The 27,859-nt window shown below is 40.7% G+C and overlaps 1 protein-coding gene across 1 annotated transcript in view; it reads right to left on the bottom strand.

The window, feature by feature from the left end:
- LOC122804407 (melanoma inhibitory activity protein 2-like) overlaps positions 1 to 27,859 on the bottom strand; it is a 1,673,436-nt gene that overhangs the window by 1,119,321 nt on the left and 526,256 nt on the right. Inside the window, exon 10 of the mRNA XM_044074238.1 lies at positions 16,697 to 16,787. Within this exon, the coding sequence (XP_043930173.1) occupies positions 16,697 to 16,787 (91 nt within the window). The remainder of the gene's footprint in view (positions 1 to 16,696; positions 16,788 to 27,859) is intronic.

The raw sequence follows: 27,859 nt of genomic DNA, 5'->3' as shown, positions 1-27,859 counted from the left end.
CCTCTAAAGAACCGGCGTCCGGTACAGACGGTTCTTCTAGCCTAGGCTTAACTGCTTTGTCCTTGCGCTTCTTGAAGAAGCGGGCCGGAGCATCCGGCGGCATTTTATAATTGCACCACTTCCCAAAGACTAACCTGGCACAATCCAACCTTCTCTTTATAGTGCGTTTATTGAATCTAGCACAAGAGCGTCAGCCAAGAATGACGTGCTCAGGCCCTAAGCAAGGAATACACAAAGTATGATAATCTCTATGCGGTATCTGTTTCCCACAAGAAATGCAATTATTGACTTTTTCTGACATCCGGTAAATCACTGAGGCAAGAAAAACTAAAATATTCCCCAACGGGGTACTTAGCCAACTTTGAACTCGGTCTGAAACTTCGAAAACGAAAAATCTCAGAACGCCAACCGGCACTTGCAATACAGCTTCTGCATCGGACCATGCGGCAAAAAAGACTGAGGATATGACGTCGGTCATGCGCATTTGTACCCTGACGTTCTGATGTCAGTCAAATGCGCCTTGACCGACGTCAGCCTTATACTTTGATATTCGGGCCGACCGAGGACAGCGGACTACCCAAGTGTAAGGACTGCAGCAATGTGAGATGAAGAACATCGGGTATGATTTTTAGCTGTAGAAGCCTTAATGCCCTTGGGACCCTGAGAAATGGTTTCAGGATCTGCAACAGGATTTTTGAAAAGGAATTTGTGGGAGTCAGGAACCCTGTAGTATCTGTCTGGCTTACAAGGAGCCGGAGGCAGAGAATCAGTAGCCATACTAGATTTTGAAAAAACATCATCAACAAGGTCTAGAACAGGAGGTATAGCCAAAGGCCTATGCTGAGGAAGAAGAAGAAAATCCCTAAGTCTCTTTTTAGATTCAGAGAAATCCTGACTTTCCCAGTGGAAATGTTCCCTTAAAGTACGTAAAATTTCCCCAAAAGAAAAATCCTCAGTGGGAGAAGCAGAAGGAATGGAAACTTCTGCATCAGAGTCCTCATACGTAAGTATAGACAATTCCTGTTCATTAGAAGAGTCAGAAAAAATAGAATCCTGTTCAGAAGATTCATAATCAATGTCTTGTCTAGGCCTCTTAGAAGGGGGGGGGGGGTTGGCTACCCCTGATCAGAGTAATTAAATCTTCAGCCATTTTGATAATTTGTTTTTTAGGCATAGGGGCCTGCACATGTGGCCCAGGCGTTGGTTTTTTAGGCACAGGTCGAGATTTTGGCCTTAGTTTTGAAGATGGTGTAGGCCTAATATACAAATCTATAGGCCTGAAAACACCCTCAGAAGCCGGTGCCTGCAGAGCGGCTCCGGACCCATCCAAGGTACAGACATCCGTGGGTTCCATAATTGAGGTATCTCGCAGCATACTGGACTCCAAATGGGTCTCAGTAGAGGCCTGGGAATCAGAAGTAGTGGGTATCAGGGGCTGCGAAAACACCTCACTGAGTACCGGCGAACTGGTGACTGGCTTAGGAGAAGCGTCGTCTGCAGTTTTGGACCTCAACAGCCTCTGTCTGTCTTTTTCTTTGCATTTTTTTTTAGGTATTCTGGTAGTCAGATTGCTAACCAACGACATTTCTGAATAATTAAAGCGTGAGCCAAAATAATTAGAAGCAAAAATGTACCGAAGTTTGATAATGCATTGATTAAATAAAGCACAAAACCGACAGCAAAGTACGTTATGGTCAGGGCCTAGGCAAGGAATACAGTACAAATGAAAATCCTTATGAGGTATTTGCTTCCCACAAGTAATGCAATTATTAACTTTTACTGACATCGGTAAGGAGCAAGAAAAAGTTTCCCCAACGGGGTACTTAGCTTTTTAGTTGAAGACTTCGGATCTGAAACTTGAAAACGAAAATTTCAGGAGTCGGCCGACAGGCACTTGCGAACTGCTTCTGCTTCAGGCACCGCGCGGCAGGAAAGACTGATGTAATGACGTCAGCTGCATGTTTTATACCCCTGGCGACCTGACGTCATGGAAGATGGGACAGCAACCGATGCAGGACCCAAGACTTTGTTAATCAGGCCGACTGAGGGCAACCTGCCAGCAGATTACCCAAATGTAATGACTGCAACAGTGAAACACGAAGAACATCAGAAGTTTCTGTTATAATTATTGCATGATAACTCTAAGAATCAATTAGAGGAAGTTATAAAGTATTGGGAAGAGACACTGGATAAGCAATTAACAAAGAAACAATGGGTGATATATTTAACTGTCTTTACTCCAATGTTTGGAACCCAATACACATTTATAAAAGTATATAAATCTCCATTAAGTTCTACTGTCAATAAGCAAAGCATGCCTTAGTCATCTTTATATTCACTTATTATGGTATGTGCAGGTAAAGAGTTTCTCCACAATATGGCCACTCCTCTCTTTTTCTGCTTAAATCAAGAACTACTCAAGACAACATATTGTTTTGTACTGAGTTTAGTTGTATCCTCCTGCAATAAATGTCTTTCTTGTAAAAAAAAAACAAAACAAAACCAAAAAAAAAAAAAAAACAATCTACGGCACATTCAAATTCAAGAATCTACTCAAATTATTTCTCTTACAACTATTATTTAGACCATTTATGTTGACAGAAATACACTTCAGTTGCAACACATTATGTCTGTCTGTAAATAACTAATAAATAATCTTCTGACTTTTTAATGTATTAATCTAGTAAAACCACTGCTACATTTCATATACTGCCCAATAAACATAGCTAAACTTAGTCTACTATTAATGTTAAATTCTCTAACATTTTTAAAACTTGTAGACACCATGAAAAAAAACAGTAAGTTATATTAATACTTAAACTATTCTTTCTATTTTTCTTCCCACCATGGAGTCTAAAACTCCTAGTTTGAATAGAAAATCTATCCAAATTGACCCCCCTCTTCTGTTCTTGGACAAAGAACAAAAAAAGTCTAAAAAAAGCTCTCTACCTGCTATTTAGTATAATTTATGAATAATTAAAGCTCAAAGTAAGGTAACGTCACTTAATGAAACATAAATGTGTAAGAAAAATGATCTACAAATTCTATTTTACACAAATATATTAAATTTCCAGAACTAAGAGTATTCTCACTATTCTTATTATGTTAGTATTGTTTTAGAAATATGTAAAACTATTTTCAAAAGGGGATGAAAACTGTTTCATGATCACATAACATGAATGGCATAAATAAGTGTTAAATTTATTTAGGCTTGACTTAAGTTTGCCAGTAAGATGTTAAAAAAAAAAAAAAAAGAAACTGAAGGACAATGACCAAGATGTAGTGCCCACATACTCACCATATTTTATCATTGTTATACTCAAATCCTTCACCGCATTTGTACATTATTTGAGGGAACATGAAACACTACCTAAACAGAGTGCCCGAGAAGGTGTTACTGCTACCAAAACAGCAGGCCACAAAGGAATCAATGAAAAATTCCAGAAGGCAAAATAATTTCATTAAACATCTATATAAATTATATTAGTAATGAAGGGTGGAACAATATTAAGCAAGTGTTTGGTGAATAGATTACAATGTATCAAGGTTCATGAAACAGATGTCAGTGCATATAACATTTGCAATCTAGGTTTTCAAAATATTCAACTTTCTTAGTTGGTATAACAATAAAATACACCTCCTTTTATTATTCAAAGTGATCAGTCATGTCTTATTGTCATTCATTCTTCTCTGACACCCCTGCTAAAAAAAAGACCCTGCTTTATATGGGTCATAAAATGGTTTACAAACCTGTCATGTTTTAATTTAAAATCACCTGTAACTATGAGTCGTACATTACTAGGCATCAGGAGCACAATACAACAGCTTTAGGAGAAATGCTTGGATACCTGTTTTGCCATATAACTTTATTCAAGAATATAGACAGGGTTTCGAATGTATGGAAAGGGACTAAATTTTATCATGGATACACAAAAGGAAAAAAAAAAAAGAAGTAAAGGCAGTTTGCAATAAAAGTTATTAAAACCTCTGAATACTGCCAGCATTTGTAACCTAATGTGGTACACATACTATAACGTCTCTAGCACTACAGTTAACCCACAAAATATATTCTACTCACTATCACCAACCGTAAATCATTTAAATGTTTTTTAAAGCTGTTCTCTAACTAAACACTTAAAATAATCAGTACGAAGCTGTGAAAAAATGTTGCTTAAACAAGTTTAGCAACGCACGTAAGCATATATATGTTACCACATTTAAGTTGATGTGCACTGTTTTTACATCAAACAAAATCAAATCTAAATCAGCTGAAACAATCTAACTGTCATTTGTATCGAGTGCTTTAACTAGAACATAAATTACTTACTGTAAATCCAGGAGCCTTATTTATGTTATATTAAACCCCTGCCGTACACTCCTTTATTTGTGGTTCCTTATGTGACCTTTGCCCCATGTAGAGTGTGATACTAAACTCTAGCTCCACACATTTCACCTCACATATCTCAGCTGTTTTGTCTAGTTAAAACCATGAATTGTAGCTTGACACAGAAGCGGGAATCCAAGTTATTTAAAAAAAAACTAAAACACTACTTGGCAAGTGCTTGAGCTTCTGTTTTCCCGCTTTATAATGTTATGTGCAGAAAGCATGTTAATTATTATTTAGTGAGCAGAACTTTACATGACTAAGAAAGCCAAACATAGATCGCATACACTGATCAAGAACTGCAACCCATACTTCAAACTGATCACTCAACCTGCCTCCTCATCCCCTATTTTAATTAAACAACTTTACCCCTTCTTTTCCTCTCCACTTTGACAAATACTCCCCCACAATATCGGTGAAGCACAGTGCCTTGACTCAAGGTGGAAGAAAGAGCTAATAACGGTCAAAAGACTCATGAGAATTTCTGCATGGCAAAAACAAGTGCCATCAATTTATCTTGTGAGATTATAAAAAAGAATCATGAGAAAATCTGCATGCCTTAAGCATATGCTATCAATTTGATTTGTATCCCATATCATGTCGGTTAACTGATACCTAGCAAAACAACTAAATACATGTCAGATACTCTCTTTTATCCCATCAATCATACATGTGACATATTTATAATGGTGTGTAGAAGGGAAAGCAGATTCTCCCATAAGTACCACCATTATCTAGTACAAGCAACAAACCACAACTTAATCAATTGAAAAGGCATGTGATAAAAAGGGGGGATTGACTTTGTGAATTATGCAAATACTATTACATACTACTATAAATTTATGACTAATAATTAAAGGAAATCTGTATAAAATTACAAAAGCAATAGAATGAAATATACATATATATATATATATATATATATATATATATATATATATATATACACACACACACACACATATATTAAAAGGAAGATTTACTTTTCATGACCAAATATGTTATGTTTTACTCTTCTGTATTAGAATCCAGCTATTCACTGTTAGTTACTTCTATTTGTATGTTGCTGTGTGTTTCTACTGTATCCTTATAGTTAATTATATTGTATGGATTAATTTTGATTTTATACTTTAAGTTAAAAAATAAAATATCAACGATTTTTATCTTGTTTTAAAAAATATCAAGATCCCTCTTTATACTATAGACGTTTCAGCTTCAATCTTTTTTTGATTATCAGCAATCTGTTTACCTGTCAATGAGTCAAATTGTTATATTATGTTTGTTGCAAAAGGGAAAAAAAGTAATTTTTCTTTTAATTTCTTTTTACTTGCAGAGGTTTTCCAGCTATTTCCTTCTGCCCGTCCTTTCAGGGCGTTATTCCATTCCACATCTTTCACTTGGGCAATTATGTTTTTTCTTTAAAAAAGTTATAGCATTGTCTAAGTCATCAAAAAATTTGGTGTCATCAGTAAGAAACATTTTGAGTGTGGCTGGGAAAAGCAGATGTACTCCTGTTTTTTTTTAACTCTTTAATCAGTGGAAGAAGGTTTTTCCTTTCAGCCATAACAGAACTCGAATAATCATTGTCAAATCTTGCAGTTTTGCTTCCTAGTTTGATTGGTGATTTTGTCCATGCAGTTTTTAAAATGAACTCCTTGTCCTGTGAGGAAAAAAAACGTACTACTGTTGATCTCGGGGTTGGATTACTTGTAGTTGCAGATGAGGCTGACATAGATCTATGTGCTCTTTCAAGTCCATAGGTCATTTCCTCTGGTAAATCAACAGCCTAAGGCAGCCAAGTTGATAGAAATGTCATATTTTCATTTTCTATCTTCTCGGGTAAGCCAAAAATGCTTATGTTGTTTCTCCTGGATCCGTTTTCCAGGTTGTCTCTTTTTTCTAATAGCAATGTATTTTGCCTCAAGAGAAACTCAGTATTATTTTTTTCCATTGCTAATCCTCCTTCTATATCATTTAAGGATGGTTCTATTAATGATATTTGCATTTTTTGTTGGTTAAGAGAATCCTGTATTTGTTCCATTTGCCTAGAGCATTTTTCTTTAAAGTCACCTACCTTGTTGTCTACTTTACGCATTTTCAGTGAAAGTTCTTGGATATTAGTTAAAACAATTTGAAAGTCATTTTCCAATGAAGTTTCCTGTTAATTCTGTTTTGTCACTCATTCTGTTTCCAAGTGAGAAGTCTTCTGAGCAAGTATTTGACAGGAAAAGTATATATCAGATTTGTTGTTATCCTCTGGAACAGTCCAAACTATTAGTATTTAATCAAAAAATTTAAAAAAGATAACTCAGAAATATATTTTCCTGTCAGAAATTAAAATAGCAGAGCTTAGATAAACTGCTGCTAGCTTGCCAACATTCCGGCCCACAAAGTCTCATCCCTGATGTGTTTGTGTGTACTAAAGCTGCTTGAACTGAACTTACTAATGCTTGTCTGTTTTATCCTGACCAGAGTGGCAGTTACTGCTGTGTCTAATGGAAGGGATGACAGAGGAGACCAATTGCAGTGTTTTAAGGTTAATATAAAGTTTTGAGAAGAGTTCTTTCTGTTACGTACTTGTCTAAGTACTGTTTTTTTGGGTGACTGAGTTGTTTGCCAAAGAAGGTATGTGGGTAGATGGTCACTTAAGCTGTCTGTGAGACATCCTGATTGTCTAGCAAGAGGTTTGTTGGTTAGGGTCCAGTCTAAAATGGACTGACAATTTTTTTTTATCTATTCAAGTTGGACAGTTTATTAATTGGGAGAAGCCGTGTAAGTTTATGAAGTTAGCAGGATTTTGAGATGTACAGGTAGACCAGTCAAGACTGAAGTCACCCATGATAAGTGGTTTCTTAGGAGAAAGAAGTCTTCTATTAAGATAGGATCATTGTTGGGGGGGGTGTAAATTGCTATTACGATGATGGATTTGTTAGGTTTTAGTTCTAGTCTAGAGAATAACATCTCCGTGTTATTGAATTTTGGTGGCTGTGGATCTAGGTAGTCAAGCTTCAGTAAGTTTTTATACATAATTGCTACACCTCCGCCTCTCGTTTAGCCAATCTGATCTAATACTGTCACCTTGGGGTAGAACCTCAGTATTGTTTACTGCAGGTTTTAGCCATGTTTCAATTAAGATAGCTATGTCTGGTGAGTAGAGAGAGAGGGATGCATGTAGTTCATGAATTTTGTTTTGACAGACTTCTTAGATTCATGTTAAGTAGTAGAAGATCAGACTTTGTTCAGTTAAGGGTAGTATTAATGGGATTATTTATAGGGAGAGACATTCTAGTTTGTAGTTTATTTATGTTGGGTTCTGGATTTGGGTGAATGTCGCCACAAGTCTAACTGTAGATAATATTTTTGTTATTAAGTTTGGATATTTAAGTATGAGTTTAGTTTGTTTGGAGATGCGCTGGGGTTGAGTGTGATTAGGAATGCATTTGTATAAGTGGGTAGATGCTCTGGGCTCTGAGATGCCTGGAATTCTTATGTAAAAATAAAACTATCAGTAAGCCCAAGCTTTCTTTATCTGCTTGTACTAAGTAGATAACCAAAACATATGTCTACAGTGATGAACCACTAACGTTCTTTGTAATAGATTTAACCAAAAGTTTCTACAGTGTCTATTAACCTAACTCCTGTAAATATGACTAACTCCTGCACAATATTTTCTGGGAGTGTAATGAGTTGGCAGACTTTTAAAATACCCTGCAGACTACTCTATTAGAAATACTGGGTGAGCAAATTGGTATGACTAAGGAAATGGATTTTTTGTGCTATGATTTGTTTGTTTGTGTCTTTCGGCTTTTACCAGTTAGGGGTCGTCACAGTGGAACTCCGGTCTGCTAACGATTGGCAGTTGATTTTTACGTACCGGCTTGCCAGGCCTGACGCGCAACCTTCAACGAAGGTACACCAATTCATGCATGTCTCCACGCAGAAGACGCTCTAGCTGAGAATCGAACCGGACAGTGTCTTACTGTGAGGCGACAACACTACCGCAGCTCCACCACAGCGGTAATTTTTTGTGCTATGATACAGAATTGAAATTGCCTAGTTGCCTAGACATAGTAAGCCTTGCTGAGTCTAATTATGACAGCTCTCACAAAAGCAATTACTAGGAAATGGAAATCAAAGTCTAAACCAACTGCACTAGAAGTAGTGATTATAGCAACAGAGACACAACAACTGGAAATAGAATCTTTTAAAAAGGGTAGGAGCAAATTAAATAGAAAAAAATAGAAATTGTGGGAACAATACATGCAGACAAGTAATGAGGTTTAAAAGAAGCAGGATTTTAACTAGCTATATAATGTTTGACTGACAGTGACTGGATTAGATTACAAGTGATGTATAATGTTTGCAACTAAAATTATGTCAAGAAGGTTTGTTTTAATTGATATAAATGTATGACTGCCTATGTCATAAGTGATAATTTAATAAAGATGTTTCTTGTTTAATAAAAAATAAATAAATACCTGAAGTCAGACAGTGCATTCACTTCCACCAAATGTGAATGGCTGTAAAGGTAAAGGTAATTCTCTGCTTGATGGCACACTTAGCAAACCTACATAACCTCTCTACACAGCATGCAAACTTGTTTATGCACCAAACACTAACATGGCTGCATGACCACAGCAGGAAGGGCTCTGGTCTCAAATCTCCTTATATGTCTTGCAGAAGCAACACCTTCTTCTCAAGCAGTTGCATTAGGCTTGCCACACCTCCGTTTTTTTTCCGGACTACCAGGAAATCAAACTGATTCTCCAGCAGTCCGGAAAACACTGTTCAAACTCCGGTATTCTGTTTCAAAAAGGAAACAGACTATCGGAGTTTGTAAATCGGCTGATTTACTATGCTTTTTTTACAGAAAAGCATAGTAAATCAGCCAAAAGCAGGCGGCGGGAACGAAAAAAGAGGGCGTTCCCGTTGAGTGATGCTGTCGTGACATCACAAAATAGGAGGTATGTTGGCGGGAGAGGGGGTGGGGTGGGCGGGGTTACTGGTGACGCGAGGGGCGTGGCTTTGCTCCGGTTTTAGCCGTGAAGGAAGGTGGCAACCCTAAGTTGCATGTGTAACTCTTCTCTTGGTACTTATCCTATACCAGGGAGAAACTCAAATAGGACTCTCAACCCACAAGAGAAAAACATGTCATCAGTACCTAAGCAAAGTTCAGAGGCAAGAAGGAAAAAAGTTTCACATTAAGATCTGAAGGATGACATCATCATTCCATGTCACAGTGACAGGGCTATGACATCAAATGCATATTTCTGAGGGTACTACGACTCTGCAGTCACGAATAACTCACCATCTACTGAAATTTAGTCAAGTGAAAGTGGGCAAACTAGATGGTGTAAGACAGTAGCTACTGTCAGACCAAAATCATAGCCTCTATACAGCTCCCATGTAAGTAACAAAGTCCACAAGGTTTACAAATTCCGATTGGATGTGTCTGCATACATAATTTTATACCCCAACCAGACTTCAAAAATATTTTTAAGTACACAGCAAACACTGTAGGTGTGACAGGAAAGAATAAGGTAACTGGGAATATGTTTTTAGGCAATATAATGACTTGTCAGATATTAAAAATTCCTTACAGAGTACTTTGTCAGAAATGCTGGTGGAACACAATAGTTGTAACTACTGAAATGATTCCTTTGAGCTTGGCTATTGGATTTGAATTGCCCAGAAATAGTAAGGCCTTAATATGTTTAATGCTACTGCCTGCCAAAAAAGCAGTTACTAGAAAAATGGAAATCAAAATCTAATCAACTGAAAATGAAGTAGTGAACATTGTAAAGCAGAAGTCAATTACATAGAATTTCTGAGACTAATACGTACAGGATAATGCTCAAGAATAGGGGGAGGAGGAGGAGAAATGTAAGGGAAGGCAGAAACTGAGCAATTTATGTAATTGCTGGAGAGAATGAAAACTGGTAAAAAGGAAAATGTATGCATACTGCATGACAGTAACAAAAGATACATTATTTGACCAATGATTTGTTTGCTTTTCTCTTACTGTATATCTACCTTTGTTACTTTTTTTAAAAAAGTTAAGCTTAACAAAGACGTTAAAAACAGGATGTCACAGCCCTTGCTTACAGTACGTTCTATGCAGACAATGATTGGCATGCAAAGTCCCCACTTAAATTACATGGAAGAGAATCCCTTAGAAAAGGGCCAGAGATTTAATTGTTTATTTAGTTAGTTATTGACATTTAATTATCGGGAAAGTCCAATTGGGTAGGTGTCCATTTTCAGTGGAGGTTTGGGAAGTAAATCTCTAAAGTATTACATAAACATTTTAAGAATAATAATTTTAAAATCTTCAAAATAATACAAAAAACATCTACATCTCAAATAAATTATACCAAATTAGACATAATATGAAAATGCTTGTTAAGGATAGATGCAATTTACATGACAATGACTTAATACTTGAGAGAATTTTTAGCCAGTTTATAGATAAATTAAGGTAAATTAGCATAATGCAAACAGGAACTGCAATATAAAGTAAAAGAAAAAGGGGTTATGGCAAATTTAACAGAGTCAGGGAAGACCAACTGACTGAAGTAAGGAAGTAAGTGACGATGGGAGAGTAAGGAGGTGTAAGCTATGAATAGATACTATTGCTTATGGTTCCTAGTTTACAGTGAAATAGAGAGCCTGGAACTATGGTAAGGCCCAGTAACAAGTCATTACCAAGGAATACTTTGATGTGCATTCCTGATGCCAGTCGTCCATGAATGGGAACATTAGAAGAATCTGTTCTAGTAAGGCCTACTTCACTATGGCTAGAACTGTGGTATACACTCTGGATACAGTTGACAGACAAAACAGTAGCAATTTATACTGAAAATTGTTCTGACCTATAGCAAACTGAAAGGATCTAGTGATTCCCCTAGGCAATGATGTGTCACAAGGAGGAAAAAATGATGTGTCACAAGGAGGAAATCATGCTCAGTACCATTCTGGACTCCTTAAGAAAGGTCATATACCCTCACCTGCCAAAGAAAGACAATTGCTACTTGTTGTGCTTGCTTAACTCACAGCTATCCAAGATGGGATGGAATCCCACTCCAACATGTGCCCTTTGGAAAGATGAAGACATTGGAAAAAAATCCCCCTTTCCCTTCTATGGCCATCTTTAAGCAGATAAGTTTGGACCTGATCCAGAAGATCTATACAGAATGATTTTATAAGAGAGTTAATGTTGGGGAGAATGTAAGAGTTCAAGGACATGACAAATGCCTACTTCTCTTTTTTTAGATTTTCTATTATGACCCGAGAAGCCTACCTAAAAAAACAAAAACTTTCTCTAGGAAGTATGGGGATGCCTACAATAAAATGCCCAGTTCTTCAGCAGTTGAGACAGCCTTATCCATACCACCTGTGAAAGCACATCCCAGACTCTCGTGCGCTAATCACAGCATCAGCACAGTCAAAGTTACAGCAGGCAACATGAAAGCTCACTGAGCAAACCACAAAAAGAGTTTTCACCTGGCACTACTTGATCTTAAAATCTGGTAGCTTCAATGTCAACGAAGAAGGAAGGCATTTACTGCCAACTTTCCCTGCCCTGAAACATGGGAGGACTGCAACTTCCTGTATGGCAAACAGGTCAAACTCTGAAGTTTTCCATTATTGAAGATCTTCACTCAGCAGGCACCATTACTTTAAATTCAAAGCGTGGGCTCTGACTGTTGCTGAAGGATTCAGACAGTGCATTCACTTCCACCAAACATGATTGTCTGTAAAGGTAAATTTCTGCTTGATTCTACTTTTCCACAGGGATGTCCACAAGGACAGAATGAAAGTGGGGCATGTGAGGCAAGAAATTCAAGAGCCCTGAAACCCACAGTGACACAGGAAAGCACCATCTTTTCCATTCTGTCCAAAGCCTCAGATATACATGAGAAAGGTGTGGCCTCTATAACCTATTTTTGACTAAAGAAATCACAAAAAAATCTACTCCTATGATGCATAAAGTAAAACACCACTCTCCTGGTGATACAGAAGGCATTAGCCTTCTTATGTGCAGGAGGAATATCTAGGTGATTTAAGGTTGCAAAGACAGCATCCATAGAAATGGTTCCCTAGTGGGGATGACCCAATGTGTTTCATTCTTCTATCAAAACTGTTTTTTTGGGGGGTTTTTTGGGATGAAGCTATAGGAGATGAAGGCAAGTCCATACTTGACTTTATCAGCAGGAACATGTTTCCTAAGAAGGCACTACTACGAACACTTCTAGGAGGAGAGGACATTTCATTAACATGGTCTGGCTCAGAGGCAAGAACCTCAGTGGTCTCAGAATGTCCCTTCCTGAGGAATTCAAAGGGAAGCAGATATATCTGTCTCATGCTACCTCCAGCAGAAGGTGACCTACAAGTAGGCATTGATGGTTGATAAAAATGACTTCAGCATGCAGTGTGGTTCCCAAACATACACAGAATCTGCTTGCATGAGGGTGGCACAAAGTCCCTACAAAAGCAGCATCAAAATCATTTTCCTAAGAGTGTGATTCCCATACTCCCCATAGTGAAAAAAAATAAATGAAAACTCCAGCCAAGCTAGAACTTCCAATGAGTGACCTCCCAAACCTCCTGTAACAGAGGCACATGGGATATATGCAAATGATCCTTATGAACATCAGGTGTTTCAGCTATATGGCGATTCTGATTGCCCATGACTTTTACATTTGAAGTCGTTTTAATGGACAATTTCAGGCCAATAAAGCCAAACCCCACTAGCTATGGATATGCATATTTCGGCCTTGTTATGACCTCATCAGCATAGCATAAGCAGAGTGTTTGACTAAACATAAGAAACACAGGGTTGTTATTCCCAGCTGATGTCCAGGAGGTTTGGGAGGTCACTCATTGGAAGTTCTAGCTTGGATGAAGTTTTCATTTATTTTTTTTCTGATTGTTTTTTCAGTGTGACCTTTTAACTCTTTGTTTTAACATACCCCCCATAGTCAAAGCTGACTAGGCAACAGAAGCACTCGTACATCCAACACTCTGGTTAAGACCTTGAGACCACTAGGCACAAGTGAAGTAAAAAGATTCTCTTCAACATTTGCCAATTAAATTGGGATTTGAGGAAGGGAAAGTCACATTCTCCTTGGACCCAGAGTTCAAACACAGAAACTTCATTAGGAGACTCAAAGACTCACTCCATTTAACCACAGCAGACAGCCATACAAGCCAACTTGAGAAAGGTGGCATTTAAATCTGAAGTGACCCCATGAAAGTGATTGCCTCAAGATGCTTTTCCTCCCACTTGAGATCATTTTTCTTCTTCTTCTTTCGGCTTTTACCCGGTTAAGGGTCGCCACAGTGGATCACCTGTCTGCTCATGATTGGCAATGGAGTTTTAACGGTGTTGAGTTGCCAGCCTGGCGCCCAACCTTCCACGGAAGGCACACACACATGCACTCACACCTAGGGCCAATTTAGAGTATCCAATCCACCTACAACATGTCTTTGGGATGTGGGAGGAAACTGGAGAACCCGTAGGAAACCCATGTGACCACAGGGAAGATATGCAGACTCCGCACAGAAGGCACCCCAGCCGAGGATCGAACCGAAGAACCTCTTGCTGTGAGGCGGCAATGCTAACTGCTGCACCATCGCGGCCGCCCACCCTTGAGATCATTAAACTTGTTAAATTTGGTCAACTTCTTTGGGACAGTCATCAAGGCCACAGACGAGGGGAAGACGGTGCACACCACCTACCTTGACCTGGCCAAAGCCTTCGATACTGTTCCCCACTCAGATATAATAGACAAACTCTCTCAATTAGGCATCAATTCATATGTTAAAGGATGAGTAGCAAACTGGCTCACTGACAGAATCCACCTAGTCAAAATAGGGGAAGCCACCTCAAGTAGTAGGCATGTAACAAGCAGTGTACCCCAGGGATCAGTCTTGGGCCTCTGCTGTTTGGGATATACTTCTCAGAAATGCAGGCAAATTCTAGTGGGCTATGGCTGATCAGGTTTGCAGATGACTGCAAGCTGGGTGCTGCAATCAATCCCCCCTAGTGATGCAGACATCCTCTAAGACAGTCTCGCCCAAACAAATGACTGGTTCCAGAAACATGGTCTCAAACTGAATGACTAAAAATGCATCATCTCCTCTTTTGGGGAGAGTGACATTCCCACAAATTATCACATTGATAATAAGGTACTAAGCACGCAATCAATCGTGAGGGACTTGGGCACCCAGGTTGATAGCAATCTGACTTTTGACCGCCATATTGCCTCTGTTGTACCAAAAGCTTTCTACATGGCCCACCTCATTAGTAAGGATATCACATCCAGGGACAAGGTGGTCATAACATCCCTGTAATTTTCCTTTATAAGATCCATTAGTGAGTACACTGCCCCTTTTGACATGTAACTCACAAAGCACATGCAGCAGCTGGAGAGACCACAGAGGTTCCTCAGCCATAGAATCCAGGGCCTCAAACATCTTCCTTATACTCAGTCTCCTACAGACTCCTCAGAGGTGACCTCTGTCTGGCATACAAAGCAATCAAAGACCCCACCCTGATGGGACTGCTGCATATTCACAAGTCAAGCTCCACTCGAATAACCCACACATGCGACCTCAACCTGGTCTAGGACATCAATAGGACTCGTTGGTGGGACAGATTTGTGTCCCAGAGACCCCCCTTTTGTGGAATAGACTCCCTCTCTACGTAAAGCAGAGTGCCTCATTAAACCTTTTTAAGCGCAACCTGGATAACTGGATGGGGAACAGAAAATAACCCCCTGGGACTCCACCTGTATCCCTGCTGGACTGTGGCATACGGTGCTGACTTGGAACATGGGCTAAATTCTTGGCTAGGCTTATAAGGGCCTCAGGACCAATAGCCTAGTAACTGCCTATGATGCTATGATCCTACAGTCACCAGCGAATCACTTGCTAAAAAGGGGGCCACTAACAAGCCAAAAATGGAAAAATACTGCCTGATTAATGGACACGAAAGCAGAGGAAAATTTGGTCAATACCTGGCCTCAGGCTCCCATATCCCCTTCACTTTAATACGGGTAAGGGATCATTTGAGGAGTTCTGCCAAATTCTTCCGCTGGTTACTTTCCATCACTGGTTTTCTGCAAGCCACTCGATGAGTCTCAAGACTTTTTATAGCTCCTTTTCCTAGTACCCAGGCTGAATTGATGGTACTTGTGACACACATTTGCACAGTGGTCATTAAAATGCAGAAGAGAAGAAAGTGTGGATTGAGATCCTGACTGGTTATCTGATGATTGACTGACTGACTGACTGACTGACTGATTGATTGACAGACCCTTTTCAGCAATGACCTGGGCAATATGGTGCAAGATGCAAAAAGAAAATTACCCACCCTAAAGAATTCACAGAGTTGTACATAGAACAGTAGCAAAATGCAGACACATACATCTACATGTTGTTTAGAATTATAAATGCAAGTAATATTATTTACAATATAAAAATTAAGATAGGCATTCAACCAGCAATCATTTGTTAAAAGTGCATCATTAAAAGAAAGATGAGACTCCAGTGAGAGCTGCAAAGACTAGTCAGTGTTACAAAAGCAAGAGCATCCAGTTCAGTTTCCTTCTAAATAACTGAAATGTCTCTTGCTGTCTCATTTCTGCAAGTATCCAGTTCCAAACAGCTGGTTGTAGCCTACAGATAGCTTTTTCTCCTGGGGAAGTTTTAACATGAAGTCTATGAGGGTATGTAAACATTTTTTAATAATAAAACACAGAAACCTTCCTATGAGGAATGACAGGACTGAAATCAGAAATGTACATGGTACAGAAAAATACCGGGGAGCATGGAACTTAACATACAGTGCTAGATCCATTGCTTGCACCAATGGGAGGCATACATATCCCAGAATGCAAGCATTTGTACTGAGACAGGGCCCTTAGGAGTAGAAATCTCAATTACTACGCATAGCAGAGGACATCCTGAAGTTAGATTTAAAAAAAATTAAAAAGAGAAAAGCAAACAAAACATTTTCTCCCACCAAAAGTTAATTAGTCTGAGAGGATCAGTGTTTAACGACACCCTTAAGAAGAAATTTCTAAATCCTAAATTGAACACACAATACAGAAAAACGAAAGACTTAGAACTGGAAGCAGCTGAGGAATCAGTTGTAACATCATAGCTTTAATGCAATAGCTCTTGAGTGTGTCTGACTCAAAGAGGTGAACCCACAATGAATGAAAGTAAATAAATACTTTACATGAGTTATATTCTCTAAAATGCAGATCTTATTAATAGTAGCTCAAGCCATTAACTACTGATTACCTGTAAGTTCTCGTTTTGCTTCAAGTTCATTATGTAGCTGAGTGCAAACCTCATTTTTTTCTGCTTCCATAGACTTGAGGGCAGCATTTAACTATGAAAGAAAATATGCATTATTAAACTAAGAATTACTAAACTGCTATTACTATCACTTGCTTCAGCACTTAAGCATGTATTAATTTGTTTAATAACTGATTAAGTGGGTAAACTCCTTATAAACCTTCTGCCTTGACCCAAAGCATGGCTACAGTTGCTAATGCAAAACGAATGCACAATTTAAAGTTGCCAATTAACCAGGAAGGCTTTATGAGGAATTAGGAAACTGGAACACCCAAGGAAAACATGAAAGAGCAAAAAGACGACAAAGATTTCTTACACCAAGTAACTGGATGTCAGAGCTGAACCCCAAGATTTCTAAATGTGAAGCAGTAACACTAGCTACCTCTCCACCATGCAGAAGTAGTAATGCAAACAGTAACGCAGTGGTGAAGATGCTTGGCAAATAGTTCCCGGGTTTGGTTTCAGTCCTAAATCTATAGAAAATGTCTGTGTAGAGACCATGGGTTTTCAATGGATACTCCAGTTTTCTCCTACTTCTCCAAAACATGCCAGATGATTAACTACTCCAAGCTCTCTAATATATTGCATTTACCCTGCCCCCTTACCCTAAGTCAAAGCTCAAATGTTCCACAACAAACAAGCTCACTTATCTTAACAAATACTTGAATTTATGCATATTCTGTCTACAGTCATTAGTGATCACCAGCATTCAATTGTACATATCCTCATCTATAGGACACACTTTTCATTATATTAAGTAACATCATGAAATTACAATTTGTCTGTCTAGTCTGCATGAATTTCAGCTAGAAACTTAGCTGTCTGTCTTATCCTCCAATCTCTTTCCTTTCTGCACATGTCCCAAGCATTACAGTCTCCACTAAGCTAGACCTTAACAATGACTCCAGCAAGCTGTTCAAAAGATCACACACCATTTCTAAAAAACAGAATACTTTTCTACATCATAACTATAGTCTCGTTCCTCTTCTGTGTCCTTTGTGGGCCTGCCCACATCCTCTTTCATTAGTCCCACCATTTCAGAATTGTCATTCACGATCTTATGGACCCAGACTATGTCTTCAGATACCTTCTAGACTTCAGTGAGTAGAAAACACATGATTTCCACCCTTTTCTTAAAATCTTGCCCCTCAACACCCTTTATTAATCTTTTTTTTCATTTGTATTTATTCAAAGACAGCTACGCCTGAAGGATCAACAAGACTGTGTGTAAAATTACAAACAGAACTGCACAATGAGCACCATGGTCTTAAAGTGAAAGCATCCTGTTGGCTCTAATTTCAAATTTTATTCTAGACTTGATGGTATAGTGGTGCTGTTACCACCACTGTTGTATTAAAATCTTGCTTGACACCTTTCTGTGCAACTAGTTGGTTTACTCATAGACTCTGATATGCTACCATTTTCTAAGACTCCACCAGTGGTGTTGGCTATAAAGATAAGTATGCTCTTCTAAGTGCCCAGAGATTTTGTTTCTGTATGCCTTTTGCCCCTACCCACCAAACCTGAACCCCTCTATATCCATGAATCTCTGGCTATCCATCTCCTATTTGTGGCAAAATGGACAGTGGATTGGACAACAGCTGACCTTAGGGGAGCTATAATCCAGGAAGATGTGAATGCTGATTGACCTTAGGGGAGCTATAATCCAGGAAGACATGAAGGCTGTTTGACCCTGGTTATCTACAGACCATCATCCTTCCCTGCATTCAACTGCCCACAGAGTCGCTCATCAGTCCCCTATAGCCATCCCAAATGGCAGCCAGAAGGCTCATAGAAGATCCAATATCATGTCTGGACCCTCTCCTTAACCTATTTCCCACTTAATGACTCATGACATTCCTGCAGCTGTCAAACCCAGATCTGTTCAAGACATTACAGGGAAGTCCTATTGAATATGGAGAGCCCAACATAATTATAAGGCTCTTAACACACCCTCGAGTAAAAGATCCTAGCAGCTGCAACACCTTTGCAAAGAGAAGGTGTCGCATGCTCCCAGTGTATGCTACCAAACATACATTGCTGAAGGCTACCCTTACAAACTTGGCAATGTCAAGCTTAAGTCCTTAGTTTGACTACATCTAGAATCATGCAAGCTTCCATATGCATGGTGCTGATCAGCCAACCAATACCACCACTTCTTCCCTCTGGATGGGTGAGCCAACATCAGCTGCTCCGCCCAACCAATCAACTCTTCCAGCACCTCAGCCTCTACTCAAACTTGGTTCATCTATAATAACGAATATAGCTCTTCCAAATTCACCTGGGATAGCCTGTAAGTCATTGCCTGGTCTTAACTCCACTTACCTTTCTGTAGCTTGCTGATTGTTTTTCTTTGCCTCCCCCACCACTAGCATGGATCAGCCCACCCAAGGTACCTTTATCATCTTTTAACCTTCCCATGCAACCCTAGACTTCCTACCCATACCTCTTTGCGGTATTTTTAACCCTAAGGCAGTGAATGATGCTATTCCTTTTCCTATCAGCTTCCAACTAATTTGGTCCTGTTTCATCTTTCCATAAGCTGTGTGCATTCATGGACAGCAAGACAAGCCAAATTATTCAAAGAATACAAAGTATGTGCCTGTTTTTTTTGATAAATGGTTATTCTTATGCTCCATATGTGAATAATTATATATGTGCCAAACTGTGTCAGCCCGCAGAATTTTTTCAAAGTAATTGGAAACAGACACAGAATATGATCACTGTTCTTGTTATACTGATAGGAATTACTGCTATTTCGTGACTGTTTTAGCTAGCATTTGTGTTGTTAACACAGACCTGAAGTGATAGTGTATAACATAAAAGATTAGATACATTGTATTGAGAGATACTGTTCCATTACATCTCTAGCTTATTAACTGCAGTAAGCTAACATTTGTGTTGCTAATCTGACATTTAAAGTGACACTGGTTCAGCAAATGCAGACTAGATACCATTGCAGCAAGTATTACTGTTTCACTACGGTCTTCAGTTTTATTTTTTACTGTTTTGATTTCATGTGAATCTGTTCTAACCTACAGTATACTTGTTATAACTGCTGGTGTATGCTTTCTTAGTGCTAGGTACTTTCCTGCTCTCCACACTATCAATGGTTCTACACAAGCCTCTCTCTGGTATTAGCATTACTATCTCCAATGCCTGTCTTCCTGCTCTGCTAGGATAACGTGCATTATTCATGGTTTCACTTGCTACTATTATTTATAACTCTTATTTTTTCCTACATTGTACTGCCTGCATTTGCCACTGAAAAAACAACAGTTGCATCATGTGCCGCTTCCACTTACACTAAGCTACAGTGACACGGCTCTTCCCAAGAACTGCATCTAAGTGCGGTTGCATAGGTTACTACCATGATATTTTTATACTGCTTAATTCTGTGTCATTTACTTTACTTATTTGGCAAGTACATTTTTATTTTATTTTATTGCCTGTGCTTGCTCTCTTGTAGTGCACGTAGCTTGTGGAACACCCCCCCAACCTGACAGCCTCCTTTTCCCCTGTATTTACTTTACTATTAAAAGTATGTCCTTTTAATTCCTACTTATATTTGCTTCCTCCTCACTTGCCTGCTATTCCTTAGTGAATCAACTAAAGTGGCAAGGTCTCTAAATAATTTAAATCTGTCCCTCTCAACTTCTCATACCTCTCAATTTCTCATAACCATAGCCACAAACAACCAATATAGCTCTTCCAAGTTCACCTGCAATAGCCTGTAAGTCACTGTCTGGTCTTAACTCTGCTTACCTTTCTGTAGCTTGCTGACTGTTTTTCTTTGCCTTTCCCACCGATAAGCATAGGTTGGCCCACTCAACCTCCTACCCTACCCCTAAATTCCACCCACCCCCACTACTCATACATTTATTTTAACCTAACCACACCTGCTGGCGTCAATTAACCAATCAGTAACCCCACTGTATACCCACCCAATGTACACTCCACTAATTAACCTCTCCTCTCATATCCTCCTCCTACCAGCTTCTACCACCAATAAATCATCTACTTAACTCAATTGCCCCAGTAAATTATTGTTCCATCTTACTCCTATCAATGAAACAACCCTCTATCTAGCTTCTACCCTTATTTTACTTGATCTCATCCTACTTACTAGTAAAGCTCTTATCCACTTATTCAAAAGCTACTCTTCTAGCCAGTAAACTAAAATACATCTCTTAACATCCCAAGTTCCACATTGTTATTCTTTATCATATTCCTCTTAAGTATTCTCTTCCTGGCCACTCATTTAACAACCTATCACAATAGGTTAGCCAAAACCTACTCCTCACCTATCACTAAACTTCCCCTCTCATCCCACAGTACACCCATAAACATCAATATAGCTCCAAATCTCTTTAATAACACCAAAACAGGACTTTTCACATATAGGTACATAAGTCATCTTACTACCTCCCAACTAGTTTGAAAACATGGTAAACTAACATTAAAACAATCAAACCCATTGCGATATTCAATATCACAGCTTAAACTTAGTGGTGACATCCACCCAAATCCTGACATTGAAAACACTCAACAGAACCCAGGCACACCATCCCACTCACATATTAGAACTACTCTCACCCATAAAGGATCTGACCTATTTCTTCTCAACATGAATCTTAGGAGTCTACCAAATAAAACACACTTTTCCCCGATATAGTGCTAAGTGAAACCTGGGATCCTGGTTGAAACCTGGGATAAGTGACAACAAAATTTTATCCTCAGGCTACAGCATCCACAGATTAGACAGGTTAAAGAAATGCGGTGGAGGAATAGCTATTATACATACGAAAATACACTCAAAGTAGAACACTTGGAACCAAACAAACCACAGTTCAATAATACCAATATATTATTCTGTCAACTAAAAATAAATACCAATAAACATATGTTATAGCAACTTACATTCCTCCTGGAAACAACTGAGGATTTTCTTCACTGGACATCCTTAGTATTTTCACAGAAAACTGGTCCACCTGTACTTCGGACAACCCCACTAACTTGATCAAGCTGCACGGATTCTCCCAATACAATGCCCAACAAGAATGGATAAAAATACGAATAGACAGTCAATTCTAGATTGGATTTTAACCGACATACCTACACATGCCCATCAATCAGGCTGGCTCCTGAAAGTATAGGCGATGTCCCCACCTACCTGTTCAGACGACTGCACCCCCCCCAAAAAATATTTTACATAGACAAATTTGCAACAAAAAAACTTTTCCCCTCAAACATTTACATCCATCCTCCAGCACTGCAACTGGACCCCACTAAGATCATTTCCCTTACACTCTGCCATAGACTACTTCCTTAACAGATTCCTAGACATATTAGACTAACACCAACTACAACTACAATGGTAAAAATCAAACTATGCTCCCTGGCTAACAAAAGACACTAAACAGTTACTCAAACTTAGAGATAAAGTCTGGGCACAATAACAAGCAACTCTAAATTTCTACTGGCAACTAAGAAATAAAGACAAAAAGCAGATCAAGACTGACAAAGAAACATACTATAGTGTCATCCAACAAAAACACAACAAGCTGCAACAATTCTGGACTGCCATAAAACAACTTCTACAACTTGGGCAATTCTTGACCCCAACCCCTACAAGTACCACAGACAGTACAGCTACTCAACTGAAAACATACTTTACTAATTCCATACTATCTCTAACCAAAAATAATACTAATGCTCCACTAACTAATTATACTACAAATACCCTCTCCTTCAAATTCATTCAAACTAGTATCATTAAAAAAATGCTCAACAAACTAAAACCTACATCACTCGCTGCTGACCACTTACTTGCTGAATACCTGAAGCTGGCGACAGACACTATATCTCTTATCCTGTCTCTATATTAATCACTCTATCACAGAACAATCTGTTGGTAAAATTTGGAAAATATCTCACATCATTCCATTACACAAAGGCGGAACCTCTACAGAGCTCTCAAACTATAGGCCAATAGCAATTTTATCACCACCAACTAAAATTCAAGAATGAAGCATTCACGCCCAGCTCATAAATTACCTACTATGTAATAATCTTCTAAGAAATATCCAACGTGGCTTCCTAGCCAATCACAGTACCACTACTGCCCTAAGTTTCACCAACACAATCAACCATTTCAAAAATAAAGGTCAACCAATATCTTCCATCTTACTAGATATGTCCAAAACATTCAATACTGTCTCCCATCAAAAACTCCTCATTGAACTATCAACCCTAGACTTCAGCCACTCAGTCCTTGCATAGTTTCATAACTACCAATGACCGACAACAAGCTGTGAAATGGCACCATGATAGCTCCTCTCTATTACCTGTTACCATGGCTGTTCCACAGGGCTCAATCCCAGGGTCCTCTCCTTTTCTGTATCTTTACTAATAAACATCACACTGCAACCCAACTAGCCTCTATAGTACAGTATGCAGGTGACTCTACGCTCATCTGTGCTGCACCCACCCTTCCTCGACTCCAAGAAATAACCCAACAATCCCTCTCAGCAGTAGAATCTTGGCTCTCTAACTCACAATTAATTCTTAAACCCAATAAAACTAAACTAATGCTCTTCTCAAATAATAAATCCCAAGAATGCCTATCCTTTTTCTTATCTGCTCAGTCAACAATACCAAAATAGATACTGTATCTCATGCATAACTGCTTGGCATTACAACTGATAATAGCATGAAGTACAACACACACCTATCTCTAATCATTAAAAACATAAAACTGAGCTCTCTACGTAGGATCAAATCATACCTCACCAACTCCACTAGACAATCTATTGCCAAGACCCACCTACTCTGTACCCTGCTTTATGCCTCTTCTATCTTTATGAACCTGAAAAAATTAGAACAAAACTAGAAGATTGCTATAACGAGATAGCCACATTTGCCACTAACTCCACATACAGATCCCACCATTGTGCTGCTTTAAGACAACTCAACTGGTTAGAATTACCTGATTTCTTAACCTACACTGAACTCACAACTGCTCACAGCATGATATCCCAACCTGATAAGTGCCCTGCACTTCAAAATCTATTACAACCGTACACAAATAAAAGACTTCTTAGATTGTCAACAAATATCTACTACAAGTTACAAAATCTAATAATAGTTCAGGGGATTCTCTCTTCTCCATCCATGTCTCCAGAACTTGGAACTCTATTCCTCAACATATCCTAGCTGTTGCCAATAGCACACAGTTCAAAAAACTTCTCAAGTCTCACTTAACTAAATTATGGCTCTGTACATGCTCATCACTGGCCTAAATAGAGCGAGGGGTGGGGAGCCCCTGACGAGTGGGTCAGTAGATCTGGCTCCGGGTCCAGGATCCAGGGTCCCCGAATGAGTGTGCCCGAAGAAAGGGAAACCAAATTTGACGAGGCCAGAATGGGGCAATGAGGATAATCGTCCTTTGCAGGTTGTTGGCTTTCTGCAGAAACTTCGCAATCAGGGGAAAGGGAGGAAAAGCGTACAGGAGACCCGGGGGCCAATCGTGAACCAGCGCGGCACTGGGGACTTCCCCTGGAGGGGGTAATAGGGCAAAGTAGCTCCTGCATTTGGCGTTCATTGGAGACGCAAAAAGATCGCAGGACGGCTGGCCCCACTTGCGAAAAATCTTCTTCGCAACTGACTGTTTTAGGGACCACTCGTGAGGCAACAGGATTGCTCTGCTCAGCCTGTCGGCTATGACGTTGGATGACCCCGGGATGTGCGTTGCAATCAGAAAGCGACCCGTGGACTCCGCCCATTGCCAGATTCTCATGGCCTCTCTGCATAGCTGATAAGACTTGGTTCCCCCTTGTTTGTTTATGTACCAGACTACGGACATGTTGTCCGTCTGAACTGCAATAGCCCCTAGAGGAAGAAGGGGAGCAAAGTGTTGCAACGCTAGAAACACTGCCCTCAACTCTAGGACACTGATGTGCAGATTGTACTCTAAATTGGTCCATTCGCCTTGGACTGTCTGTCCCTGAAAGATGCCCCCCCACCCTATCAGGGAAGCGTCCGTGGTCACCGTAGCTGTCGTGGGTAGCACAAATGGTCTTCCGCCGGAAAGGTTGCAAGTCTGAAGCCACCAGTCTAGGTGTGATTTGCATGTATTTGTGATCAGAATTTCGTGTGTCAGAGGTAGCTGTTGGAACGACCATTGTGCAAACAGTAGCCATTGTAGAACTCTCATGTGCAGTCTTCCCAATGGTATCGCAATGAGAGAAGCTGCCAAGAGACGCAAAACCTTCAGAACCAGTTTTGCTGGGGACTTTCTGGATGACAGAAGGAGAGAAATGTGGCTTTGTAGTGAGGCTATCCTTTCCGGAGGAAGTCTTAGAATTAAATGATGCGTATCCAATTCTGCTCCTATGAATGAGATATGCTGTGATGGCTGTAGTGATGACTTTTCGAAATTTACGGAAATTCCGAGATGAACACAAAGCCGTAGTGTGTAATCCCTGGCCTGAACTAGTTGACACTGGGTGGTGGCAGAAAGGAGCCAGTCGTCCAGATACGGAAACACCTGGAATCCCAGGCGTCTCAGGTGAGACGCCACCACTGCCATGCATTTGGTGAAAACCCTGGGGGCTGAGGTCAGACCAAAGGGCAGGGCTCGAAACTGAAAGTGGCTGGCTCCCAGCCGGAAGCGCAAGTGATCCCTGGACGCCCTGGCCATTTTGATGTGGTAGTATGCGTCCTTCAGATCTATTGAGCACATCCAGTCGTCCTTCTGTAAAAATGGAAGGATCGATTGAAGCGTGACCATTCGGAACTTTTCTTTCTTGACGAAGGTATTGAGGTTGCTTAGGTCCAGAATCGGCCTCCAGTCCCCTGTCTTCTTTGGAACTAAAAAGAACCTTGAGTAAGTTCCGAATCCTCTTTGGTCCGCTGGGACTGGTTGGATGACTCTTTTTCTAGCAGCTTTGAAATTTCTATAGCTGCAGGGTCTCGCAGATGGGGCGGTACATCTGGGAGTCTTCTCTTCGGAATTGGGGGCAATAGGAAGGGTATTCTGTAGCCTCTGGTAACAACGCTTTTTACCCAGTTGTCTGATGTAAAATTTTGCCAGGCCTGAGGGTATAAAGCTAAGCGACCCCCGACTGCCTCCAGAGTAGGACAGTCGGGCCTCCTCTCAGGAGTGCTGGAAAGGTTTTCCAGGGGGTGTATCCCTGTCACCTTGGTTTTGCGGACCCCCTCTGCCGCCAGGGCGGCGTCTTCCACCTCTGCCCCCTCCTCTGCCTCTAGAGGGGGCATCACCCTGTGTGCCTGGGAAAGATCCTTGGGGTTTTCAAAACCACATTTTTCCACCACGTTGCCCTTTGGGGTACGGTCTGGATGGGGTGGAAAAACGGACTCCGACAGCAGACAGAGTCTTTCCCTCCTGCTCACACTGGGTAAGGGTCTCCTTTACTTTGGGGCCAAAGAGAGTGGCACCATCAAATGGGGAGTTAGTAAAGGAAGACTTGAAGGCTTCCGCAAAAGAACATAAGCGCATCCAGGATTGTCTGCGAAGAGCAATCGCTGAAGCTGCTGCCCTACTCGATCCTTCGGCTGCGTATGAGATCAGCCTCATGGACGAGTTTAGAATGGATGTAAGGGTATTGAGATGTGCTGTAACTTTTTCTGAAATAGCAGCATCTGTAGTACCCTGGAGGGTATCTCCCAACTCTTTGATTAGATCCCTCTGTAGCCGTGTGAAGTGGGTCAAGTAGTTCAGGGATCGCATAGAAAAAGCCGCTGAACTAAAAATGCGCTTCCCATACCTGTCCATAGTCCTAGAATCTCTGTTAGGTGGATGGACAGATGAGGAAGATTCAGACATCTCCTTTTTCGTGGCCGCTGCCACCACCATAGCGTCCACTGGCACTCCCTTTGTCAGATAAGCCTTATCCTGAGGGGCAGTAATATATTTGTTAGGCTTTCTAGGGACTGGCTCCATCGTGTCAGGCGTCTCCCACGCCCTTCGAGCAATCAGCTCCATCAACTCATCGAAGGGCGGAGTGACCCAGGAGGAGGAAGGGTGAGCACCGAATGCCTTCAGCAAAACTGACTCATCCTCAGAAGGGGGGAGGGCTTGCCAATCACCTCTCTGCTTTAGGATCTCCAGGATGTCAGAAAAGGAGACATCCTCTGAGGGTGACTTTGGGGACCCTTCTGACTCATCTAAGTCAGTGTCCGATGTCAATGATTCTTGTGGAGAATCTAAGTGTCTCCTCTTACACAATCTTTTCCTCGGAACTTCTTCGGTGGGAGCATCTGAAGAAGCCTCCGTGGAAGAGGGGGCACCCTCCAGGGGTGGCTGAGACACAGGTGCTCGATGCTTAGATGTAGCCGTGGGTGCAGAGGAGGATAACGGTCCTTTATGGGGAGGAGAAGCTGTTTCTACTGATGTGGTTGTCTGGGTAGACAACACCTTCCTCATGAGGTCGAATGCCCCCGGGTCCCGAGTCGAGGTATCTCCCGGTTCCGAGGAAATGGGAAGAATCCCCAAGACAGGCACCGAAGGCATCGACCCCGAGGACGGAGCCGAGTCGATCCGAGCCAAGGCCCCGAGAGGGAGAGTCGGAACCGAAACATCGGTCCGACTCTCAGTCCCGGAACCAAGGATGGATCTTCGGCTCCGAGACTCCGGTACCGGATCCGACGGAGTCGAGGTTAATGGCGCCGACCGAGAGAAGGACGGTTCTGGCACCGAGGGCTCCACAATCAGCAGATCAGCCTCTTCCGGCTCCGAAGACTGGATAGGTTTCGGAGGAGGAACAGATGGAGATAAGGGTAGGCCTTCGAGTCTCGACACCAACTGGGAGGAGACAGAGATGAGTTTGGATAAGGCCGTATTCTCCATTAGTTTCTGCACCACGCTGTCTACATCGGTGTCGGAGAGGGGTCTGGAAGAGCGCGTCGAAGGAATCGAAGACGGAGCCGACCTCAACAGTGTCGGTGGAGGGAGCTCCGTCACCGGTTCCAAGACTCGAGGCTCGGATACTGACAAAAGTTCAACACTCGGCCCCGAAGACTGTGGAACCGGTGATCGAACTTTAACTGAAGAGCTCGGAGCCGATGACCTGGGCTCCGACGTCT

The sequence above is a fragment of the Protopterus annectens genome, chromosome 6.part0 (genome assembly GCF_019279795.1).
Source record: "Protopterus annectens isolate FY-2018-M chromosome 6.part0, PAN1.0, whole genome shotgun sequence".
Lineage (NCBI taxonomy): Eukaryota > Metazoa > Chordata > Ceratodontiformes > Protopteridae > Protopterus > Protopterus annectens.
Note: the sequence above shows the minus strand (reverse complement) of the source record. Positions and strands in the feature narration are given on the sequence as shown.